This window comes from Lathyrus oleraceus, chromosome 7 (genome assembly GCF_024323335.1).
Source record: "Lathyrus oleraceus cultivar Zhongwan6 chromosome 7, CAAS_Psat_ZW6_1.0, whole genome shotgun sequence".
Lineage (NCBI taxonomy): Eukaryota > Viridiplantae > Streptophyta > Magnoliopsida > Fabales > Fabaceae > Lathyrus > Lathyrus oleraceus.
This window is the reverse complement of record NC_066585.1, coordinates 139,220,325-139,241,562: the sequence shown is the minus strand read 5'-3', so window position 1 is coordinate 139,241,562 and position 21,238 is coordinate 139,220,325. Positions and strand designations below refer to the sequence as shown.

The following is a 21,238-nucleotide window of genomic DNA, read 5'->3' as shown; positions in this document are numbered from 1 at the left end:
GAAACATCTCTACATATGATTTCCCTTTTGGTAATTTTCAGTGGGCGTCGAAATTATGAGCTAACAATATGATGTAAAATTTTCCAATGAATAACATAGAAAAGAGTAAACTTATGAGAAACTTTGGACCACCAACAATGATAACCATGAACCATATACATAAAGAGACACTGACATTTCAACTACACATTTGTGATCTTCCCTAACTAACATCAAAGAATGTATTTTGCAAAAATATATAACACCAACCAACCCTGAGGTTCTAGTAAAAGTAACCCAGACCGCACCTTCATTTCCACCTCTATCTTTCATTATACTTAACATTAACCATGAGGATAACCCCAATGCCGTCAATGGTCATGATATAACGTGACATCTCCTCTATTAAGGTTTTTCAGGACTTTCGGCAAAGAACTGTTAAATCTGTTTCCATGGGCGTCGCCTAAAGTCTCTGACATCTCTCTTGCTCCATTAAGCTGCTCGCGACCTTGCAACACACCACGACGCATAATCCAGAACCGCCATGGGTGAATACTATCCCAATTTGCAAACCATTCTGTTTGATTAATTCGAAGATGCGGTCAAATTTTTAATAGCCAATTATGATGTTTGGGAGATTCAATCAGAGGTCCGATCCATAGTAATCGCCTCCACTACAGGCAAAGTCCACGCGGAGAGGCCATCCGATGCTAGCTTTCAGATCGAGGCAACATATACTAACTTTTTGAATGATGGCAGAAGAATAAGAGATCTTAGCTGAAACTTGTCACCACTGTACAGAACCACAGCGCCACCACGAAGTTGAGACCGACGATAAGGGTTGTTATTATGACTCGAAGGTTCGAGTAAGAGTGATCGCATCACGGTACCGATGCTGCCAATGAAAGATAAGTGATCCTTTAACATTGCTCTAATTTATTACCATGGCTAATGTTTCTATTTAGACTCAATCATAACATATCCTTGTTGTTTATCACCAAAATTTCCATTTAATCACAATATGTTGGTAATTCGAGAGGTTCCTCGAGGAGAATTTTTGCTGGTGTAATAAAGTTATTCTGATGCAAATTGATATTATGTTTTAGTAGCATCATTTGTTTCTACAAGGAATATTTTGATTTCATATAAATTGTTCAGAATACATTTGACAAGTCATGTAGGTTCTCTCATTCTGAGAAGTCAGGATAAAGCAGAAAAGGAATTCAGCGGTAGTGATACAGCAGAAGGTTTTGGTGCTTCAATAAATAAATTAGGTGCTTCATAACATAAAATAAAAAAAGGGGCAGCCTCAGGTAAAGATTTAGTGAGCTCGCGGTTGATGATGTCGGATTACTTTCGGATGAGATCAAGAAGAAGTGTGTTGGCGCTAAAAGATATTGAAATGAGACCGGCAGAGTCAAACTACATCAAAAGTAACAACATCACAAGATCTATAATAAATTAAAGTTTATGTTTTAATTAAATATTTTTTATTGTTGCAATAATCGAGCTAATTTCTCAATCGTTTGTAAATTAATATAGAGCTTATATTAGGCAAATAAGTGTCGCTCCTTTTCCCTACAAGGACGGGGGACATCTCTTCTTTTCTAAAATTTGTAAGATTATGTAGGATAGTAGTCAGAACAAAGATCAGACAGAGACTTACCCTCCAATAAAACAAAGGGATTGAGAATGACGAAGACCTCCACAAGGGGCATAAATCGACTGCGACCGAGCTAAGTTAATTGAAACCTCTGGCGTTAAATTGAAGTACAAGCAACTTGAAGCTTTTGGCATAATCGACTGCGACTGGGTAACGTTTAATAAAACCTCTAGCCTAACTAAAGTCCAAACAACTTGTAGCATCTGACATAATCGTCTGTGGCCGGGTAACGTTTAATAAAACCTCTAGCCTAACTAAAGTCCAAACAACTTGAAGCCTCTGGCATAATCAGTTACGGTCGGGTCATGCAAAATAAAATCCTCTGACCTCCATTTAACGTTAACCCCAATGGGGCTATGAACGTCGTTCATGCAAAATAAAAGTCTCTGACCTCCATTTAACGTCAATCCACACGGAGCTCTGAACGTCAGTCATGCAAAATAAAAGCCTCTGGCCTCCATAGGACTCTGAACGTCGGTCATGCAAAATAAAAGTCTTTGACCTCCATTTAACGACAACCCTCATGGGGCTCTGAACGTCGGTCATGCAAAATAAAAGCCTTTGACCTCCATTTAACGTCAACCCCCATGGTACTCTGAACGTCGTAATGCAAAATAAAATCCTCCGACCTCCATTTAACGCCAACCTCCATAGAGCTCTAAATGTCGGTCATGCAAAATAAAAGCCTTTGACCTTCATTTAACGTTAACTCCTATGAGGCTCTGAACGTCGGTCATGCAAAATAAAAGCATATGACCTCTATTTAACCTCATCCCCCATGAGGCTCTGAACGTCGGTCATGCAAAGTTAATATACCTCTGACTTTAATTGGTTTGGTTAACTTATCATTGGCCAAATATCCGACATGATCTACTCAAAATTAGCCTGTCTGTGTTCGAGATTAACAAGACCCTTTAAGTCATTAAGGCCCGACTCGCTGGGGCTTCAAACCTATACGATACAAACTTCAGCTAAAAGACAAGCTGACTCGCTTGGAGACGATCATTTTTTCTGATTTCCATACAAATAAATAAGTTGTTCTCAAGGAGATAAAACATATTAGGGCTACATAACCAAAAGGACTAACACAGTCACAACTAAAAACAAACTCATAAGAGCTTGAATATTATTGTCAAAAGATCAGGAAGGCGTCCAAACATTACGAAATACATCCGTAAGGGATGACTGAAACGATTATGAACCAATGCTCTAATGAAAGATCCCTGATTTTAATCACACTACAAGATTCTCAGGCATTAGAACCCAACTCATTTGGGTCATATAAAGAATAAAGCAAGACATACTCAAAATTTTCCAAGACATGTGATCATCTAAAAACTATCAGGATTTGGTTGTTGTAATTCGAAAAAACACATGGGCTATCACAATACTAAATGACAAGGATATGCATTGACATAGTTAAATCGAAACTACAATTAATCGAGACCTACTAGGGCTCTCCGACTTATATATCTAGAACCTGCCGAGCTCTATAATGATCACAAGTTAAGAACCCATCAGGGGCTCTCCAACTTTATGTGTTAAGAATCTATTGAGTTCTATGATGACCATAGATAGAGATTCCACTAGGGATCTCCGACTTCTTTATTAAGGACGTAATGTTTTCCAACATCATTAAAGTCATAGATCTTCCCAAGATACCCTTAAGGCTTACCCTTCTCCTTAGCAAGACGAAGTACAACATTTTCATAAATCCAAGGACCTCAAAAGGATCCAAACATAATTACGGTGTGAGAGAGAGAGAGAGAGAGAGAGAGAGAGAGAGAGAGAGAGAGAAAGAGAGAGAGAGAGAATATGGCAAAAAGAGATGTCCCGTGTTATGAAAGAATTGCCACATCTGGTCACGTCATTGTGCCAGTTTAGAAAGTGCATGCAAGTAATAGTAGGTCGAGTTGTACCTTATCTACAATAGAGAATAATGTTCCAGACTTCTTTTGTATGGACATTTCATCCTTTCAGGATTCAAGTTAGGGGGGCTTATGTACACCCCGAAAATTATTTGGCCAACCGAGGTATGAAACCGAAATTTCTAACTTAGCTGAGATATATATTTTTGGTCGAGATGGTCATATAGGAACTTCAGACCGACACACATAGGTCGACCCCTGATGTCGGGCAACCGGACTTCTTAAAGTAATTAAGAGGCAGGCTAAAGGTCAGACATACCAGATACTTGAAAAGATATGTGAGTTGCTACTTATAACACAAATAAGAGTCCGAGTCATAGAGGTCTCAGAGGCACGCTCCTGGATGATGTAAACAAATAAGTATAATAACTATAAAGTATATACATTTCGGATTCTATAAGGGATATCCAAAAGTCATTCTTTAGTTATGAAGTTAAGAATTGTCCGTTACAATATTCTTCCATAAATTATGGAGTGTTATGACATCCACCAAAGGGACGTTAGTAACCGTTATCTCACTAATGACCATCAAACCATAATTGTGTCATAAAAAAATAATAAAATGAGTCTCTTGGAATCATATAGGGAAGGGGAGTAACAATATAAATAATGAGGTCCTGGAGACCAAAAGAGGGCATCTACACTGTAGCGGAGTATTCGTTACCATTAGAGATATTGACTAAATCCAAGGTAAATCATACAAGTCGAGTCGCCACCACACTTCTATTTATCCAAAGGAATGGTTAGAAAGCGAACAAAAACCTAATAGTTTTAACAAAAACTAGTAAAAGAGAACAGAGATCTGGGTAAGGGGGTTGGTTATGCAATGGGAAGGTGTTAGGCACCAAAAACATCCTAGGTACTCCTAGGGAGCCCTTTTCATACTTGTTGTAGAGGTTGTTGTTTTTGTGAAAAAATTTGTTTGTGCAAACATGATTGAAGAGATGAGAAAAGAATATACAAGGTTATTTACATTTTATATTTGGATGGATAAACCCATTGCCTACGTACCATCTTAAAAAAAAGATTAGTATCAAAAGCTCGTAGTTCGGGGTAAAAATCTCAAAAATGAGTTGGTGAATTGATTGGTCCAAAAGTCTTAAGGTCTTTTGTTATCCAAGGGAGAAAACTCAACCTAAAACCACAAATCTACCATGTGAGGATAACTTCAACATGCTAGTGAGGGGTTAACCCTATAATAAGCATGGAAGACTCATTGTCCATCACTAAGCATATAGGTGAGCATTATATCTACCACAAGGATAACTCAAACCTAATAGCTAAAGGTTATGAAAAGTTTGATTAAGAAAGTGGCCATTAAAACCACAAAGGCATTTGAATGAGTTATATTTATCAATTAGAAGTATACACAAAATGGTCAAAGTTGACTTAAAGATTCAATTCAAAATAAGTATTATGAAAAGAAAGTTTGAAAATCAAAAGCATAAGGCTTAGGTTTCTAATAGTTGAAAACAAAGGTTAAATGTTTGCACAAAAAGTTTTGGCTTGGGTTAGAGTGGAGAGAAGAAGAAGAATGGCTAAGTCCTAAGTAAAGCAAAAAGATGAGGGATGAAGAAACAAAACCACAATGGAGTTCCTCTCTTGAGATCATATAGATGATCCAAGTAGCTCTCATCCTTTGGAAAGCAATCACACAAAGCATAAGCAATCATCAAACAAGCCTCTTAAGAGATCCTCAATGTATCTTGTATCTTTCACTTTGGATGAACATGGCAATGATCCTTCAACTTAGCTCAAGTGGGAACCCCCTAGCACAAGAACACACACATCAAAAGTTCCATGAAGTAAATCAAGAATGGACAAGAGTGAGTTTTGAGATTTGGTCCTTCTAATCCATCTTCACATTAGGATCCTTTTACTCCAATTTTGCACAAGGAAAGTCCTAAGATCTAAGTCCATTTCTCCATTCTTTGCATAGGGAAGGTCCTAGAGACTAAGTCCATTTCTTTGCATTTGGTTCACAACAATCAAAACAAAACACAAGCATAATAATATATACACAATTATGTGCTCAAGTGAGCAAAAGGCAAATGGCATTAACATAAACATGTGCTCAAGTGAGCAAAGAGAAAAGCAAATGGATAATATGTGCAAGAATAGTAAATTGCAATAAAGGTAAAGTGCATAAAGTAAATGTTAATTGTTAGTGGTTAGTGTTGGTGTGCCATAAGGCAAATTTAGCGCTATGTTAAGCAATCGTAATTGGACTTATGTAGAAGTCACAACTATCTGAGGTCGGTCAATAATAATGTAGGCAACAAACACAAGTTAGGAGTCTTGATTAGTGAACCAAGTCCCAACAACTTGCCATGCCAAAAAGAAGAAGAAAATTGATCTTGTATTGGTTTAAGCCTTTTGCATGATTTAGGAAACAACCTATCCTTAATGCAAAGTCATTCACTTGATCAATTGATCAAGATGAATTAGATTTGGATCAAGGAAGATTAAGTCTCCCTAATCAATGCTAACTTATCAACCTTCAACTCATTGATCAAAAAGAAAGAGAAGAAGAAGAAGAAGAAGAAGAAGAAGAGGAATAAGAGAAATGGAAATGGCAAAATTAAAGTGCATTAAATGAAGTAACATGTACCAATCCTCATATGTTGACCAATGACATTGAAAGTCAAGGTCAAACAATCAAAAACAGAAGTGAGATGAAGATTGGAAGTTAAGAAATGAACAAAATATTTTTGGCATTTTTTATATTTAATATTAAGCTTGAATTAAAAATAAAAGAAAGGTTAAACTTCAAAATCACTTCAAATTAACCTTGAAAGGTCCAAGTAATTTATCCCAAGTTCAACAAGGTCAAACAAATTTTGACAAAAAATTTCAGCATTTTTAAAAGTCAAAAACTATTTTTAATCAATTAAAAATGAATAAAAAAAACCTAATTGCACTAAAATCTCAAATAAATCTCAAATTAATTTAAAAATTGATGAGAATATTTTTCATAGATCCATCATCACTCAAATAGGTTAGGAAAATATTTTTGTATTTTTTGAATATCAAAAACTATTTAAAATGAATTAAAAATAACCAGAAAAGAGAAAATTCCCAAAAAATAGCAAATGACAAAATAAAAAATATTAAAAATAAAAAATAGAAACTAGAAATTATTTGGAGACTAATGCAATTAGTCCCATAATTTTTGGATTAAAAATAAAAGAGATATGGATTTTAGAAAATGAAATGTAATTAAAAAAGAAATAGAAAATAAAATCAGAATTAAAAAAAGGGAAAAAACACGAGCCCTTGGATCTGAGCTCATTAATTGAGCTGGCAGATCCAAGGATCCACAAGCGCGCGCCTAGTGTAGTCCACAGTCAATGCAACCACATGGAGCCATTAATTAGGTCATAACATTGAACAGATCAGATCGAATCTGGAAATGGAAATGCACGGTTGTGATTTGATCTAGAGTTGGGATGGCCACCGGAGCCACCGTCTTCTCCGGTGAGACCTCCAGTTCCGGTGAGAATTGCAGACATGGCAAACTCAACCAAATGGAGCGATCTATACATCAATCGAAAGAGGAAATGATGTACATCACTCCTATACCATGCACTTCCACTCTAGATCCCTATAAATGGAGAAATCAGAGCTGGAAGTATGATGGTGTTCATCATGAACTTCATGTTTTTGCAAAATTGAAAGCACAAATCAAATGTCTCTATTGAGAGGACTTCAGCCAGACCAAGGAACTTAAGAAATAAGCAAGGATCAAAGAGTTTCGAAGAGAAAAAAGTTCTATTATCCACCTTTGGAATGCAGGTATGGAGAGCACGATTCTTCACAACCAAGGCTTGTAATGAGATCTAGTGATGAAAAGGAAGCAAGGCTGAGGAATTATAGGTCTGAAAATCAACCAAGGAAGTTGAAATTCAGATCTAAATTTTTTGGAAGAAAATTGAAATTCCTTTAGTGATGGCTATGGAGAGAATTCTGCAGCATTTCAGGTTGAATCAGGGTCAAGAATAGTGGAGCTGAGCACACTTATTTATAGCAAATGGCAAGGCAAACAAGGTGAATTCTCGTGTGCATGCATGAAGAGGGCCTCCATGCATGGGCCTGTACAGGCGCATGGAGGGCCCAAATCTTATTGGAATGACAAGCTGAAGTCAATTTGATCTGAAATGTACGTGTAGATATGAGGTAATTGGAATGTGCAATGAGTTTGAATCAAGTTTCCATAAATGCACCAAAATATTCCCTTCTTCGAAAGTGCCATTTGCCAAATCCAAACATGATCATGTGAGTAATGGTTGGAAAGGTCTTGATGTAAGGAACAATTGTTATGTTGGGAAAAAATCCATTTGAAGTATGGAAATTTATGAAATTTGAGTTTAAAGTGCAAGGTGCATGACATGTCAAGGCAAGGTTTCCAAATTTGGCCAATTTTCAAGCCCCTCTGTTTTGATGATGCAAGCCTCAAATGAAAAAATCTTAGACATAAAAGTTGTAGATATTTTCAAGACAATCAAAATGGACTTAAATTTTGCATCATTTGGATTTTTGATGAAAGAGTTATGGGCACTTGAAGTTGGACTTTTTTGACTTTTAATGCCTTTGGTCAAAAAGGACCTATAATGTCTTGCATTATCACATGTATTTACTTTGAGATTTTGAAATTTTGTTCAACATAACATTTGAATTAGACATCTTAAGCTTTCCAATTCATTTTATCCCACCTCAAAATCATAAAAAATGAATGAGTTATGTCCTTGGGAAGTTGACCCAAAATTAGGGTTTTAGTCAAAATGACCTATAATGTTTTGGAATGGATGATGACTTTCCAAGCTTCACATCAATTTTTGATGAACATGAAAGTTGTTCATATTTCCCTTAAGAATATTTTTTATTTTGGAATCATCTCCATTTGACCAACACATCAAAAGTTAGGTCTCAGTGCATTTCAAAATAGTCAGATGAATTGACTGATCAACTTCTCAAGTCCACAACCCATATCTTGATGAATTGATGATTGAGGACACTCAAATAAGTTCAAATATGCATGAAATGGTAAATTAAAGAACTTCCCTTGATTGTATTTGACCATGGGCTGAGGTTGCTTCATGAGCAAGGCATTGTGGTACACAGATGAATTAGGGTTTCCTTGAGAAACAAAACCTCAAACCCTTTGACTTGCTTTGATAAAAATGATGAATTGAGGTGCTAGGGAGGCATATTTGATGGATGAGAGCTTTGGGAGCCATTACCATGCTTGCATTCATCTTCTCTTGACCATATCTTTGCACAAAGGATCTCCTTGAAGCTTTTGACCTTGTGATTGCTCAGGCTACAAACAAGAAATGTTAGTGACATATTTTTATGCTTTTGGTTAGTGAACAAAATAAGAAAAGCAATGATATACAATTCAAGTATGTTTGGTGATCTCAAACCACTCACAAGGAGTCCCACCCAAAGGCAAAGGGAACCAAGATGCTCATGATCCTTGAGGCTTATGCAAATGCAATGTTATGATGCCATGAGGGATCTTAGGGACAAAAATGGGGTCTTACATACACGATGAATAACATAGAAAAGAGTAAACAGACGAGAAACCTTGGACCACCAACAATGGTGACCATGAACCCTATACATAAACAGACACTCCAACCAGACATTTACGACTTTCACTGACTATAGCATCAGTAAAGTTACTATTTAAATATTTTTTACAAGAACAACAGTGATGAGGTTTTTTATGTTGGATTGTGAATATGAGTGTATATATGTGTGTATATTTTTGTAAAAGAATGGATTTTTTTTTATATTTAAAATTGGTCTATGTGTACGAGATTGTGAGATTAGTGAATGTTGTATGTTAAAACAAAGTGATATTTCTCTGTGGTAGAAATTGGGTGAGAATTAGGGATAATTTTACGTACAATAGTAGATGGGTTTTCTTGTGAGAATTTGGAATATGTACAATATGAGAGTGGTTTCTAATGTCCATGATAGCGAGAGATATGTAGTGTATTTATACTAAAAGGAAAAGTTAATAAATAAGAAAAATAAAAAAAGTTTTAATCACATAATAAAAAAATCAAATTAATCTTTGTTCAATTTTGATTTATTTGCCATGTTGAGAAAATAACTTTCAATTTTCTTTACTTGTTTCCAAAGAAAAAACAAAAAATTAATTATGAAATAAAATGCATTAAAAGTATTTTTTTATAGATGAATATAAATGAAAAAATAAAATTTAAAAAAATGCATTATCTAAAAATATGAAAATTGATAATAAAAAAAATAAAAAATGTAATTTTTGATTTTTTTTTGTGATTTATTAACTCAATGAATTTGACTAAACACACTAAAGATAATAATACTAATAATGAAAACTAATAATTAAAACAATGAAATAACTAAATGAGTAATGATAGTAGTAATAATGCTAATGATACTAAATAAAATACCTTAATAGAATAAGCTAATATTTACTTGCAATAATATTAAAAAAATATTAAACAATGCTAATGATGAAACTAATAATAAAAATGGTGGGAATAGAAATAAAAAGAGTGAGAAATATAAAAACATGATAAAGTTAAAAACAAAGAGATAAATGAACTAAAAAGAGAAATGTGGAATTCGAACCCAGAATCTTATGCTTGTACATCTTTGAATTTTCACTTCAAAATCAAATGAACTATCTCATTTCTTCAAAGTAAAATGCAGCTAAAACTCATAGAATAGTAAAATGTCCGAACAAAATTGGAGTATGACAGAATCAAACTGGACGGTGGCTAACATGAACTTATGTGTTTCGAATCATGTGCAACTTGTGATTCGAGTCACATTGTTGCATGATTCAAATTAAGTGAAAGCTTTCATTCGAGTCACAAATACAAAATTCTTCTTGTTTTTCCCAGTTTGATTTAATTCGAGTTATGATTTATGAGTGATTCAAGTCACACACGAAATCTTAATTTCTTAAAATTTTCAAAATTTTCAAACTAATTTGAAATTTCACTTCCCACATAACTTGAATCAACATCAAATATGGTTCTTATTCCATTAACTCAATCAATTGACCTAAAATATAATGATCATACTCAAATGCAAACACTTGAATTATGCATGCTAAAATATGTGGAATCAAAACTTAATATAAAGATGTACAATTGAAGAGGAGACTCAATAAACAATAATAACGAAATGAAAGCTTAAAAGACAAACAACATAAATATATTGAAATTTCCCCTTAATACATTAGAGACACACAACTTCGGTATAATAATTAACTTTAAAAATATACTCTAATGATCAAAATAAAAGTGAGCTTCACATAATCTTTGTCAATATCTTTAATTTAAAACTATTTGTGATGACTAAATTAAAAAAAAAGATAGCGTGATCATCGACATTTGAGAAACACAAAAATTAGATACTCTTTTATATATTGACATCGTAAGAGAAGAAGAAAAAAATACATTTTTCATTTGTAAATTAAATAGAAATATATTTGTAAATAAATTATTAATGCATGCGATTTTGAAAAGAGATATATATTTAAAAAAAATCCTTTTAATTTCTACTCTAAATTAATATTATGTGTACTACTTTGAAATCGTTATACTTGACTATATTATAACGAGATTAACAATGGATAAATAAATTTGAATTTAATTGAAATGCATTGTCATTGTCAGGTAATTACAACCATTGATTTGTTAGAAAAGTTTGATTTTTATTATAATCACATGTAAAGTAACACAAACGGGTGATTATGATGTATTGACAGTGTAAAATTTTTTACACCGACAGTGCATAACAATTTATCTCAATAAATTTTCATATTAAATAATAATAATTAATGAAATTAAAAAGTATACACTCTTTCACATAATTTTGTTTACCCTTTTAACAGAAATAAGTATTTTCTAATATTCTATAAAGTCTAAGTTAAACATCGTCTTGATCACTTTGATGTTGCCAAATTATTTATAGAATTTTCTATTTTATGCTATTAATTTGATTTGTTGTTTTATTCATCTTTAGCAAAATTGAATTTGTAATTAATTTTTTATGCACTTCAATCAATTTAAATAAATAAATATAATTTTTAATATAAATAAAGTTTTGATCCGCCACTAATTCTAATATGACTTTTGACTATGATATTTTCTTATTTTTCTTTTATCAATGGAAGCAATAATGAAATTCTAAATGTTAGTTCTTCTTTGGCCAAGATCCTTGCCGCATCAAAGCAATAAGTATTATGATAGATATCATATACAAATCAGATGTATTAAATTAAAACCAAGTTCTTATTTTTCTAATTTTTTGCTTCCATGTCATCATCATATACAAACAAATACTAAAACCAATCAAATTATTTCATATTAACTACTTCAAAAATAATAATACTACCTACTAAAGCATTAAATAACATTATGATATACGCATAGACAAAAATAATGGATCCATCCATCAGTAACTATTTGTACAAAGGAGCTCATGTATTAAAATCTCCAAATGTAGAGCCAGGTGTTTGTCCATAACTTTCAAGACAAAACTGAGCCATCAAGGATTGATGTCAAATTGAAACATCTTCAGAAATGAATGCAGCCCATGCATCCTGTTCATATTCATATGTTACTTTTTTTTCTTTCCAGTATTTGATTTTATCTTCATAATTCAATGCTAGAGCTTAACCATCTATGATGTAATTTATATTTCACATACCTGAAGAATGGAGAAAGCTTGCTCTGCTACATACTTGTGCAGGAATGTTGCGCCTTTCTGTTGTAGTTTGTCTGGATGTAGACATAACCTTGCTTTCTGATAAGCCCTTTTCACCTGTGAGTTTCCTTTTAGATTCACAAGAGAAACCGTATACCAGCCACTCTCCTGCCATAGAATCTGGTAATGGAAATATGCAACAAATGGTCGAATTTGTAGTTAGAAATGCAGAAGATTTCATAAATTGTTAGTTAAGAATTTGAAAACAGAGAAAATCTAACATGGTGTAGTGTTGAGAGCAGTAGCCTGATGTCAGTTTCTTTGCCATATGACCACATTCTTATGTTTTCATCCAACTTCTCTGTTTCTGTCTGTTGCTTCTGCCGAAAAATAATATTAGAGATACTAATCAAAATCTCTGTTCTCAGGATAAAGAAACAACAAAAAAAGAAAATATAAGCTACTTCAGAAAATACATAAGCTAAAAAAATCTGATTAAGCTTTGTATGTTATTGAGTACTATAGTATATAGTTTTACCTTAGGAGGTTCAACTTTCCCAATTCCATTATCATGGTATTCATTTGCATCAGAGCTTCCTGTATCATATATCATAACATACAAATATGAGGTGGTTTGCTTTTGTCTCTTTCATTAACAAAATTTGTTAAACTTTAAGATCAAAAGTGTGTTTGTGTCCTACACAGTGTCTGACACCAATAAATGTAGATATATTCGATCGCTTTCATTTTCTTAAATCATTTACGTGCCTACATATCAGTGTTGTGTTTGATGTGCGTATTTGTGTTGGTGTTTCGTAGATTTTTTGGTTAAGATAATCAATTACCTTGTCTTTGAACAGTCTGCTCATTGCTATCGTTTTTCATTCTTGACTCTTCGTTAGGGCTACCGGACTGAAACTTCTCTTTGGCCCATGCAATTGCTTCATCAATGTCTGATGCTTCACATTCTCCCTTTCTGAGGTCGGAGTTAATCTCGATAACATAAGAGCTCATAAAATCATCATCATCATCGTCGCTGTAATCATCATCGCTTTCATCGTCATCCTCCTCCTGTTGCATAATTTGTTCTGAAAGCACTTGATCATGAATAGAACATTTTGATTCAGATGGAGAATTGAACTCGGAGTCATCTGGGAATACTTTGACACCTTGATATGAACTGGATCCAAGACTAATTGTTTCCGGGGATGAGGCTCTTTTTGAGAATCCATGAGCAGAGCTTTTGATGTTTGTCTTGTATTCATTGTTTTCAAATGAGTGGACATTATTGCATGGAAAAAATGACACCTCTTCTTTACTTGGGTATTGTTCAGGTACCATAGTTGATGAGTTCCATTTCCATGGGAGACTGCTTGGCCTATTGTAATCAGAACACAATTTAATCATCAATAGAATGTTTACCATGAAAGTCGATTTAATTTCACCCTCTTTAAAGTAGAATATCGCGGATTTGAAATCGTATTTTATGAAGCACAAATACCAAAATCACCTATTCCTTGAAACCATTAATAATTAAAAAAAAATTAATCATAAATTTCAATATTAGTTTGGGACCGGTGGACGCAAACACATTTTTCTCATAAGTGCCGATGTTAAGGAGTCCGTTTTTGCAATGTCCTATTTATTCCAATCTATAATGAATAACTCATTTCAATTTTCAATATATATTTTTCAATTTAATCCTCTAATTATCATTGCGAATACATTATAAGAAAATTTTAATAAAAATATAATTATCTTTCTTTCAATTTTTTTAATTTGTACTCTGAATTATTTATTCTGAGGCACTCCTAATAATATTTTGATGCAAGTATCAACTCATGTGACTTAATGGTCGAAATAAATATATATTTTTAGTAATTCAAAATAACTGGCAAAAAGAATTTAAAAGTACTAAAATAAAACTTTAGAATGTTTTTAAAATAAAGAACAAAATTTAGTGGTAAAGGGTATATATGTCAATTAGAAAAATGAAAAAGAAAGCCGTTAGTATCAGTACCTCAGCTTTGAAGCAAGAACAGACAGTGGCACGTCGTCTCCGTTAATCGGCCGGCAAGGGCTTAGCTCCTCAGAACTCAGTGCCGACGAAGAATTTGCTTTCGAGAGGGACCCAGACCGCTCTCTTGACTTCCGGTCGTCGTCCGACCCGAAGATGTCGCTGAAAAATCCCTCGTTTCTCGCCGGAATCTTGAACACGGGCAAGGTCATGTCACACTTCTCCACCGGAGGTGTGAACTCCGGCATGCGGATAATTTCTTCGTAGAACGAATCGGAGTTAGAGATTTTGTGGACGAGGAGTGATCTAGGTGGGCCTCCAAAGACGTCGGAGTAGTCATCTCCATCAACAGATTTGGCATGGGAAACGCCGGTGACGGAGAAAATGGACTGGCTACTCCGGGAAGATGGCCGGCTCTCCACTGATCGCCGGCAAGGGTGGCCCCGGAATATGCTCGAACCAGTTTTTCGTGACTTGTTCATTTCCGGTAACGTTTACCGATAGAGCTGCCGGAGATATACAGCCCGGAGCTTTTGCCTTTTATTTATTTAATTTTTTAATTTGTATAGTGTTTTATATGGCGCGTACACCAGTTATATAGAGGTAGAGTTGAAACATGAAAGATAAAAACATAAAAAGGGAAAAAGATAAAAAAATCAAAAGTTGGACAAAAAGGAGATTTGTGAAAATATCATTGATTGACTTTTAGTACTTTCTTCCATACTACTTTTTATTGAACTTATATTATGCCTCAGGTGAATTCTAACCTGAAACACTTATATAATTGATTAGAGGGTGCTTTATTATTTTTATTTCGTTGGGCTGATTTTTATTTTACTTTTGTTCCTGTTCGTCTGCCAAATTCATGGTACGAACGTTCGATAATAAGCGTTGTACGAAAAAACATGAACAATAGATCGGACCTCATCCTAATCGAGCACATGTAATTCGAACTTCCAACATATTTTTCATCGTTAGATTTGACCGGATAACATCTCGCGTGAGGTGCTGCATCTCATTCTGATGGTTTCACCGTCCACATTATATAAAATTCAACATGTATGATTATTTTCTCTCTCATTCAATGACTTGGATATTTAAATGTTAACGTTGCAAATTCACCCACGCTTGTCGTATTAGAAGCTCACTCCATCGCGTCGAAATCCTATCCCATTCGATCTAGTCCCACATTGTTTGGGAATTGAGGTTAAGTGTAGTTTATATACACTCATACATCTCAATCCAACGATATGTCTTTTCTAAAGGACAAACCTCGGATATAATTTGTAATGCCTCATGCCTCACTCATCCAAATACTACTCGAAGTCAAACCTCCTTAACTATGGAGTTCTTATTAATTAGGCTATCAAAAAGAAAATGCATCTCATTAGTATAGGTAGTGTGGCGGTAAATATTTTGGGATTAAGTTATTGATTAACTTAACTCACAAATCAAGAGTCGTCACCGCGCTTTTATTATTCTCAAAGGAAATAGATAAGAGTCTGAAGGCTGGTTATGTAAAGGGAAGATATTAGCACTCTAAACATCTATAATACTTTATAGGAACCTCTTTGAAAATCTGTGCATTTTGGCTTTAAAATGGTGTTGTTTGCAAAAGATTGGGGAGATAAGAATAGAGATGTTTTTCTATAATTTGTGTTTGCCAATACTTTCTGAGTCTCATGCCTACGTACCAACAAAGTGCAATGGAGGATTAAAACCTCGTACTTCGTGGTAAAGATAACAAAGATGTTTGTTTTGATTCATTTTTAATGAAAATACATTTTGTCATTTTTAGGAGAACACTCAACTAGTCACCCATAAATATGAGAACTTTGCATCACCATGAGAAATGCTCCAACCAGGATAGAGATCAACAAGTATGCCACTAGCTATATTAGGTGAAAAATAATTATCATCAATTCTATGGGGATAGGAGAATTACATCTCAACTATGGAAATGACTCATGTCTAAACTTTGAGGAAATTTTTTAAAAGAAAAAGTGCACAAAGGGCACAAAATAGTTTGAATGAGTTTATGCATTTTTTAGTCTTTTGAAATTGGTTTGAATATGCTTAAGATGTATTAGCATTTATTAAGAAAAGATTTTGAAAATCACTTGACAAAAGTTAAAGTTTATTGAGAAAGTGGTTCAAGTTTTAAAGCAAGAAGATTTTTGAAAAAAAGAGAGAAGATTTTGAAAATTAAAGAAGGGGAGCAGATGAAGAGACTATCCTAGAACATCAAGTAAAAGCTAGGGAGGAAAGATCTAACCAAGAGATAGCAAGCTTTATGACATGAGCCAAGCAAGAATTTGATCCTTTGGATAAAGCCTCAAGCAAGCCAAATAAGCAAGAATAATCCATGTATCAGATGAAACCAAAGTAACCAAACCAGTCAAAGGTACTAGATGAATCCCAAGGTCTCAAATCACAAACTCCCAAATCAAGGGTCAAGATCCTAGTTCTAAGTCCATAACTCCATAACAAATGCCAAGGATATTAACCTCAAGTCCATGAGTCAAGAGAACCAATTTTTTAGGTGTCTTTTTCTTTATTAATATCTTTAAAAGGAAAAGAAGTTCAAATGGACAAAGAGAAAATAACATAAACACAAATAATATGATATGAGATGCTAAAATAAAAGTATAAAGTAAATAGCTAGAAATAAAAACATAAGATAAATGATATTAAGGTAAAGTTAATACAATAATATGTTGGTAAGTTGTGTTAGTAATAAAAAATGGAAAGACAGTTGATCATTTTTGGGAGAACACTCAACTATTCATCCACAAATGGACCTTTACATCACCATGAGAAGGACTCCAACTTGGACAAAATCAGCAAGTATGCCACTAGCTCTCATAGGTGAAAAGGAAACAATATTTTTCACACAATACCACGGGGAGTATGAGACTTACAATCTCAGTTATGAAAATGACTTACTTTCGGAATAAATTTAGCGCTATATTAAGCAATCGTAATTGGACTTATGTAGAAGTCACAACTATCTGAGGTCGGTCAATAATAATGTTTGTGTTAATACATGCTAGATAAATGATATGTAAATCATTCTTCTAAAGCTATGTCACACAAACAAGAAAAGAAGGATGGATCAAACACAAAGGCTGGGAGAATGGTCCATTACATTAATCCATATTTCACGATACTTATGACAAACTTATGCATCAATCCAAAGTACCTTAAATGATCCATGATCAATTAGGAGGTAGATTTGAAGTGATGAAAGTTCATCAAGCACCAATCCACACATCATGAAGAAGACGGACACAAATCATCCAATTGATTAAGAAAAAAAGAAAGAGAAAGGGAGAAGAAGAAGACAAGAGGAAACAAACCCAAATTGGATCAAAGGTTTGATCAAGTCATCATCAAAATCAACCATCCATTTTGGTGGATTAGGGTTTTCACCCCATCATCACCTAAGATCCATTGAGTTTGATGAGACCTATGATCAAATCAACTAAGATCCAAGACCAACAGAAGTCAACAAAGATCAAACAAACATAAAATGAAAAAAGATAAATAAAATACATCAAAAATATTTTTTAAATGAATTTTAAAAGGGAAATAAAAGAGAAAATCCATAAAGCCCTTCAAAACACCAAATAAATGGCCAAGAAAATTATGGAAGGTTGGAAATAAAATAAGAAGCATAAAATAAAAATTTTAGAATTTTAAAATGCATAAAAGTATTTTTTAAACTAATAAAACCAAAGGAAAAAAGAAGAAATTCAAGAAAAATAGAAAATCATAAAAATAAAATGTGAAAAAAAAACCAGTTGAAGAAAAATAAAAGAAAATTTTATAAATTATTTTGGGATTTTTTGGATGAAAAATGATTTGTTATGAATTTAAAAAAAATGCAATTTAAAATGAAAAAAGCAAAAGAAATAAAATCATAGAAAACACAGAGCATTGGATCCGGCCTCATTAATTGACGTGGCAGATCCAACAATCACAAGGCTAGGATGCACAATGGAAGTTAGCAAAACTGAAACACGAGATCTAATTCAAAACGGACCAATCAGAACATTTCAAATTACCAACGTGTATGGCCAAACTCAGATGACCTGAAACACTCCAGGCATCTTCCCCGATGATCCCTCATCTGAGTTTCATCATTTGGCAAATTCAGAACATGAGACTACCACCAATATGATTGCCTCCTCATCACGAATTCAACCTCATGCTCCAAATTCATTTATCTAAATTGGTCATGGAGAATTTTAGAGAAGTTTCAGAAGCAAGCAAGCCACAAAATATAAATTAAATGATGAATACGATCAATCAACACCGGATAAGTTAGGGGAAAGCATCAGAGAGTGAATGACTACATTGTAGTAACTTGTTTGAGTTCAAATGATGCTCAGCACTATCTTGTCCGAAAAATGATCAGAAGTTGATGAAGCTCGATCTGGTTAGGGCACCACAGAAGGTCTCATATCTTGGGAATTGTTGCAAAAGCTTTAGAGAAGGCCGAAAATGCTAATTGAATCAAGAAATTGGATTGAAACAAGTTGAAATTCAAAACACGATAGTTCAATTTTCTAGAAAATTTTTAGATTGAAGCAGGGGTTTCTTGGCTCTCAAAAGCTTGGAAATGAATGCAGTAGCTTCCTCTATATATAGGGAATGAATTGGGATCCAAATATGTGTGGAATGATGCTCAATTCGTGCAAAATATATTGGCTCTTGATGTGAGAAAGGTGTCACTTCAAAACCCATAAAAAAATCAGTCAAATCATGCATTTTAAGAGTCAATTAACTTCTGGAGACTGGATTAAACATGTTTAGGTCCAAAACACGTGGTAATTTGGCTTGTAATTGAGATTAGTGATTTTCAAAATTCTGATCATAGTTATTTCTTCAGTTCTAAGTCACCATGTTTAACTCAATGGGGCGTGTTTCCCAGGAGGATTTTTGATCCCATTCTTCTTGTAATTTGTTAACATGATACCAAAGATCACAATGTACCAAGAAAGGTTTCATTTGGATGCTTGAGCATAAATTTGTGACATGTTGAAGTTGGCACGAAAATCTGGTAATGTAACTTAGAAAATTCGAAGTCCTAAATGGCTGAAAATGACCTATAATGTCTGTAAGACCCTAATTTTGACCCTAAGATCCCTCATGCAATTTCATCATATGCATTAGCATTGGGATCATACCTTGGCATCCTCCTTACCCCTTTTCCATTGGGTTTGTTTTGGGGGAGATCACCAAGCACCATGAGATTGTATAATACTTATATATTATCATTTTACTAACCAAAAGACCAAAAATATGCCTTTGCATTTGCCTAACTCTTTTGTAGGTAGGGCATGATCCCCATTGATCTATCAAGTTCATATTTAGGGTTTAAGACCCTCATGGATAAGAGTAAAACCAAGGAATGGTCCACAATGTTTCAAAGCAACATATATGAGTCCCAATGATCTTTACATGTTATTTTGGTCAAGATTTCTTCAAGAGTTTGGAGTTGGTTTGCCTTGGAAACCCTAGTTTGTCTGGGTATCTTGTGTAACTTCTTCAACAAGCTTCCTTACCAATTGATCAAATTTCTCAAAGGACTCTTCAAAATTCATAATATTATGCATACATGATCTACCATGAGCCTAAAAATTCAAGAGAATTGCAAGTTAGCAAGATGGTTGATGGTGGTTGGCCAGATGAATTCATCTGATCAAAACTAGGTCTCCCTAGACTTTATCTCCTACAATTTTCACCATATGAAAATGATTCCAAGAGAAACGTTACTCTAAATGACATTCCAAACAACTTTCATGTTGAGACCTAGAGCTAATTTTGCTTGGAAAAATCATTTTCTATGTTGAAACATTATAGGTCATTTTGTCTAAACCCTAATTTGAAAGTCAACTTCCCAAGGCCATAACTTGATCAATTTTTATAAGATGAAATATTTACAAGTTTCAAAATTAAATTCAATATGTCTACTTCAACTTTGATGTTTGGAGTGAAAGCTAAATCAACTTTTATGAGCATGTGATATGAGGATACATTATAGGTCATTTTGGACCAATACCATTGAACAAGTGATTTTCCTAAACTTCAAAAATACATAACTCTCTCATTATAAATCCAAATGATGTAAAACTTATGACCATTTTTAAGGTATTTGAAATATCTAAACTTTGATTAAGACACGTTTCTCATTTGGAGCTCACATAAAAAGTTTAGTAAGGTGGAACATTGAAGTATATGACTTGACACTTAGATAATTTTTCAACATGTTGAAATTTCCAAACTTCCACCTCAAAATTAACTATGATCCAAGTTCCAAATGGAAACATTTTCAACATAAGAGTTGTTTCTCTTGATCTAAGCTTTCAAAAGAGTCCTAATTCATTCATTTTGGATGAGGTTTGCTAGGGATGCACATGGTGTTAACCGACCTGCATCATTGGTAAAAATCAAAAGTTCAAATGATCACATAAGATTGCCTTGCCATTCAAGCTTCATTCCAACTTCAGAGCAGTTGCATTTGGACCTAATTGGATTGCTTTATGGGCCTGTACATGCCCATGCAAGCTTGTGCATGACATTTTGAATTTTGGAAGAAACTTCAAGTGTGCAAATAACACTACACATTGCTATAAATAGAGATCCTCTGAGCTCATTTCAAAGGACCCTTGCGCGCCAATTTTGCCCCCTCTCTTCAAACCCTCACAATTCAAAGGAAAACCTGATAATTTTCACTTGAAAATTGAGTTTGAATCTCACTGTTTGGAGATTCAAAAACTCCAGGATCCAAAGCTTCTTACCTGTCCTAATCGACTTCTGCAAGTCATTGGAGCAATATCAAATAAGAATTGGAGCAAGGAAGAGCAAGTTTTGCACATCATTGAAGGTATTTTCCATAATTTTTCTTCTCTTCGATTCACACTTAATTCTCAT

General features: G+C 33.9%; 1 protein-coding gene across 1 annotated transcript; it reads right to left on the bottom strand.

The window, feature by feature from the left end:
• Positions 1–11,853: 11,853 nt before the first annotated feature.
• Positions 11,854–14,887, bottom strand: LOC127106950 (uncharacterized). Its single transcript, XM_051044244.1, has 6 exons — positions 14,303–14,887; positions 13,128–13,660; positions 12,821–12,879; positions 12,564–12,662; positions 12,286–12,462; positions 11,854–12,178 (listed from the first exon to the last, which is right to left on the bottom strand). Exons 1-6 carry the CDS (start codon positions 14,779–14,781, stop codon positions 12,137–12,139), a joined length of 1,389 nt encoding a protein of 462 aa, XP_050900201.1. The 5' UTR covers positions 14,782–14,887; the 3' UTR covers positions 11,854–12,136.
• Between the last annotated feature and the right edge of the window lie 6,351 nt (positions 14,888–21,238).

Bases quoted from the DNA above. Each gene is read 5' to 3' on its own strand.
- LOC127106950 (XM_051044244.1), bottom strand. From the start codon at position 14,781: ATGAACAAGTCACGAAAAACTGGTTCGAGCATATTCCGGGGCCACCCT. The intron at 13,661-14,302 runs GTACTGATACTA...TGATTACAATAG, and splicing joins GTTCTTGCTTCAAAGCTGAG to GCCAAGCAGTCTCCCATGGA. The intron at 12,463-12,563 runs GTTAGATTTTCT...TTCCATTACCAG, and splicing joins TGCTCTCAACACTACACCAT to ATTCTATGGCAGGAGAGTGG.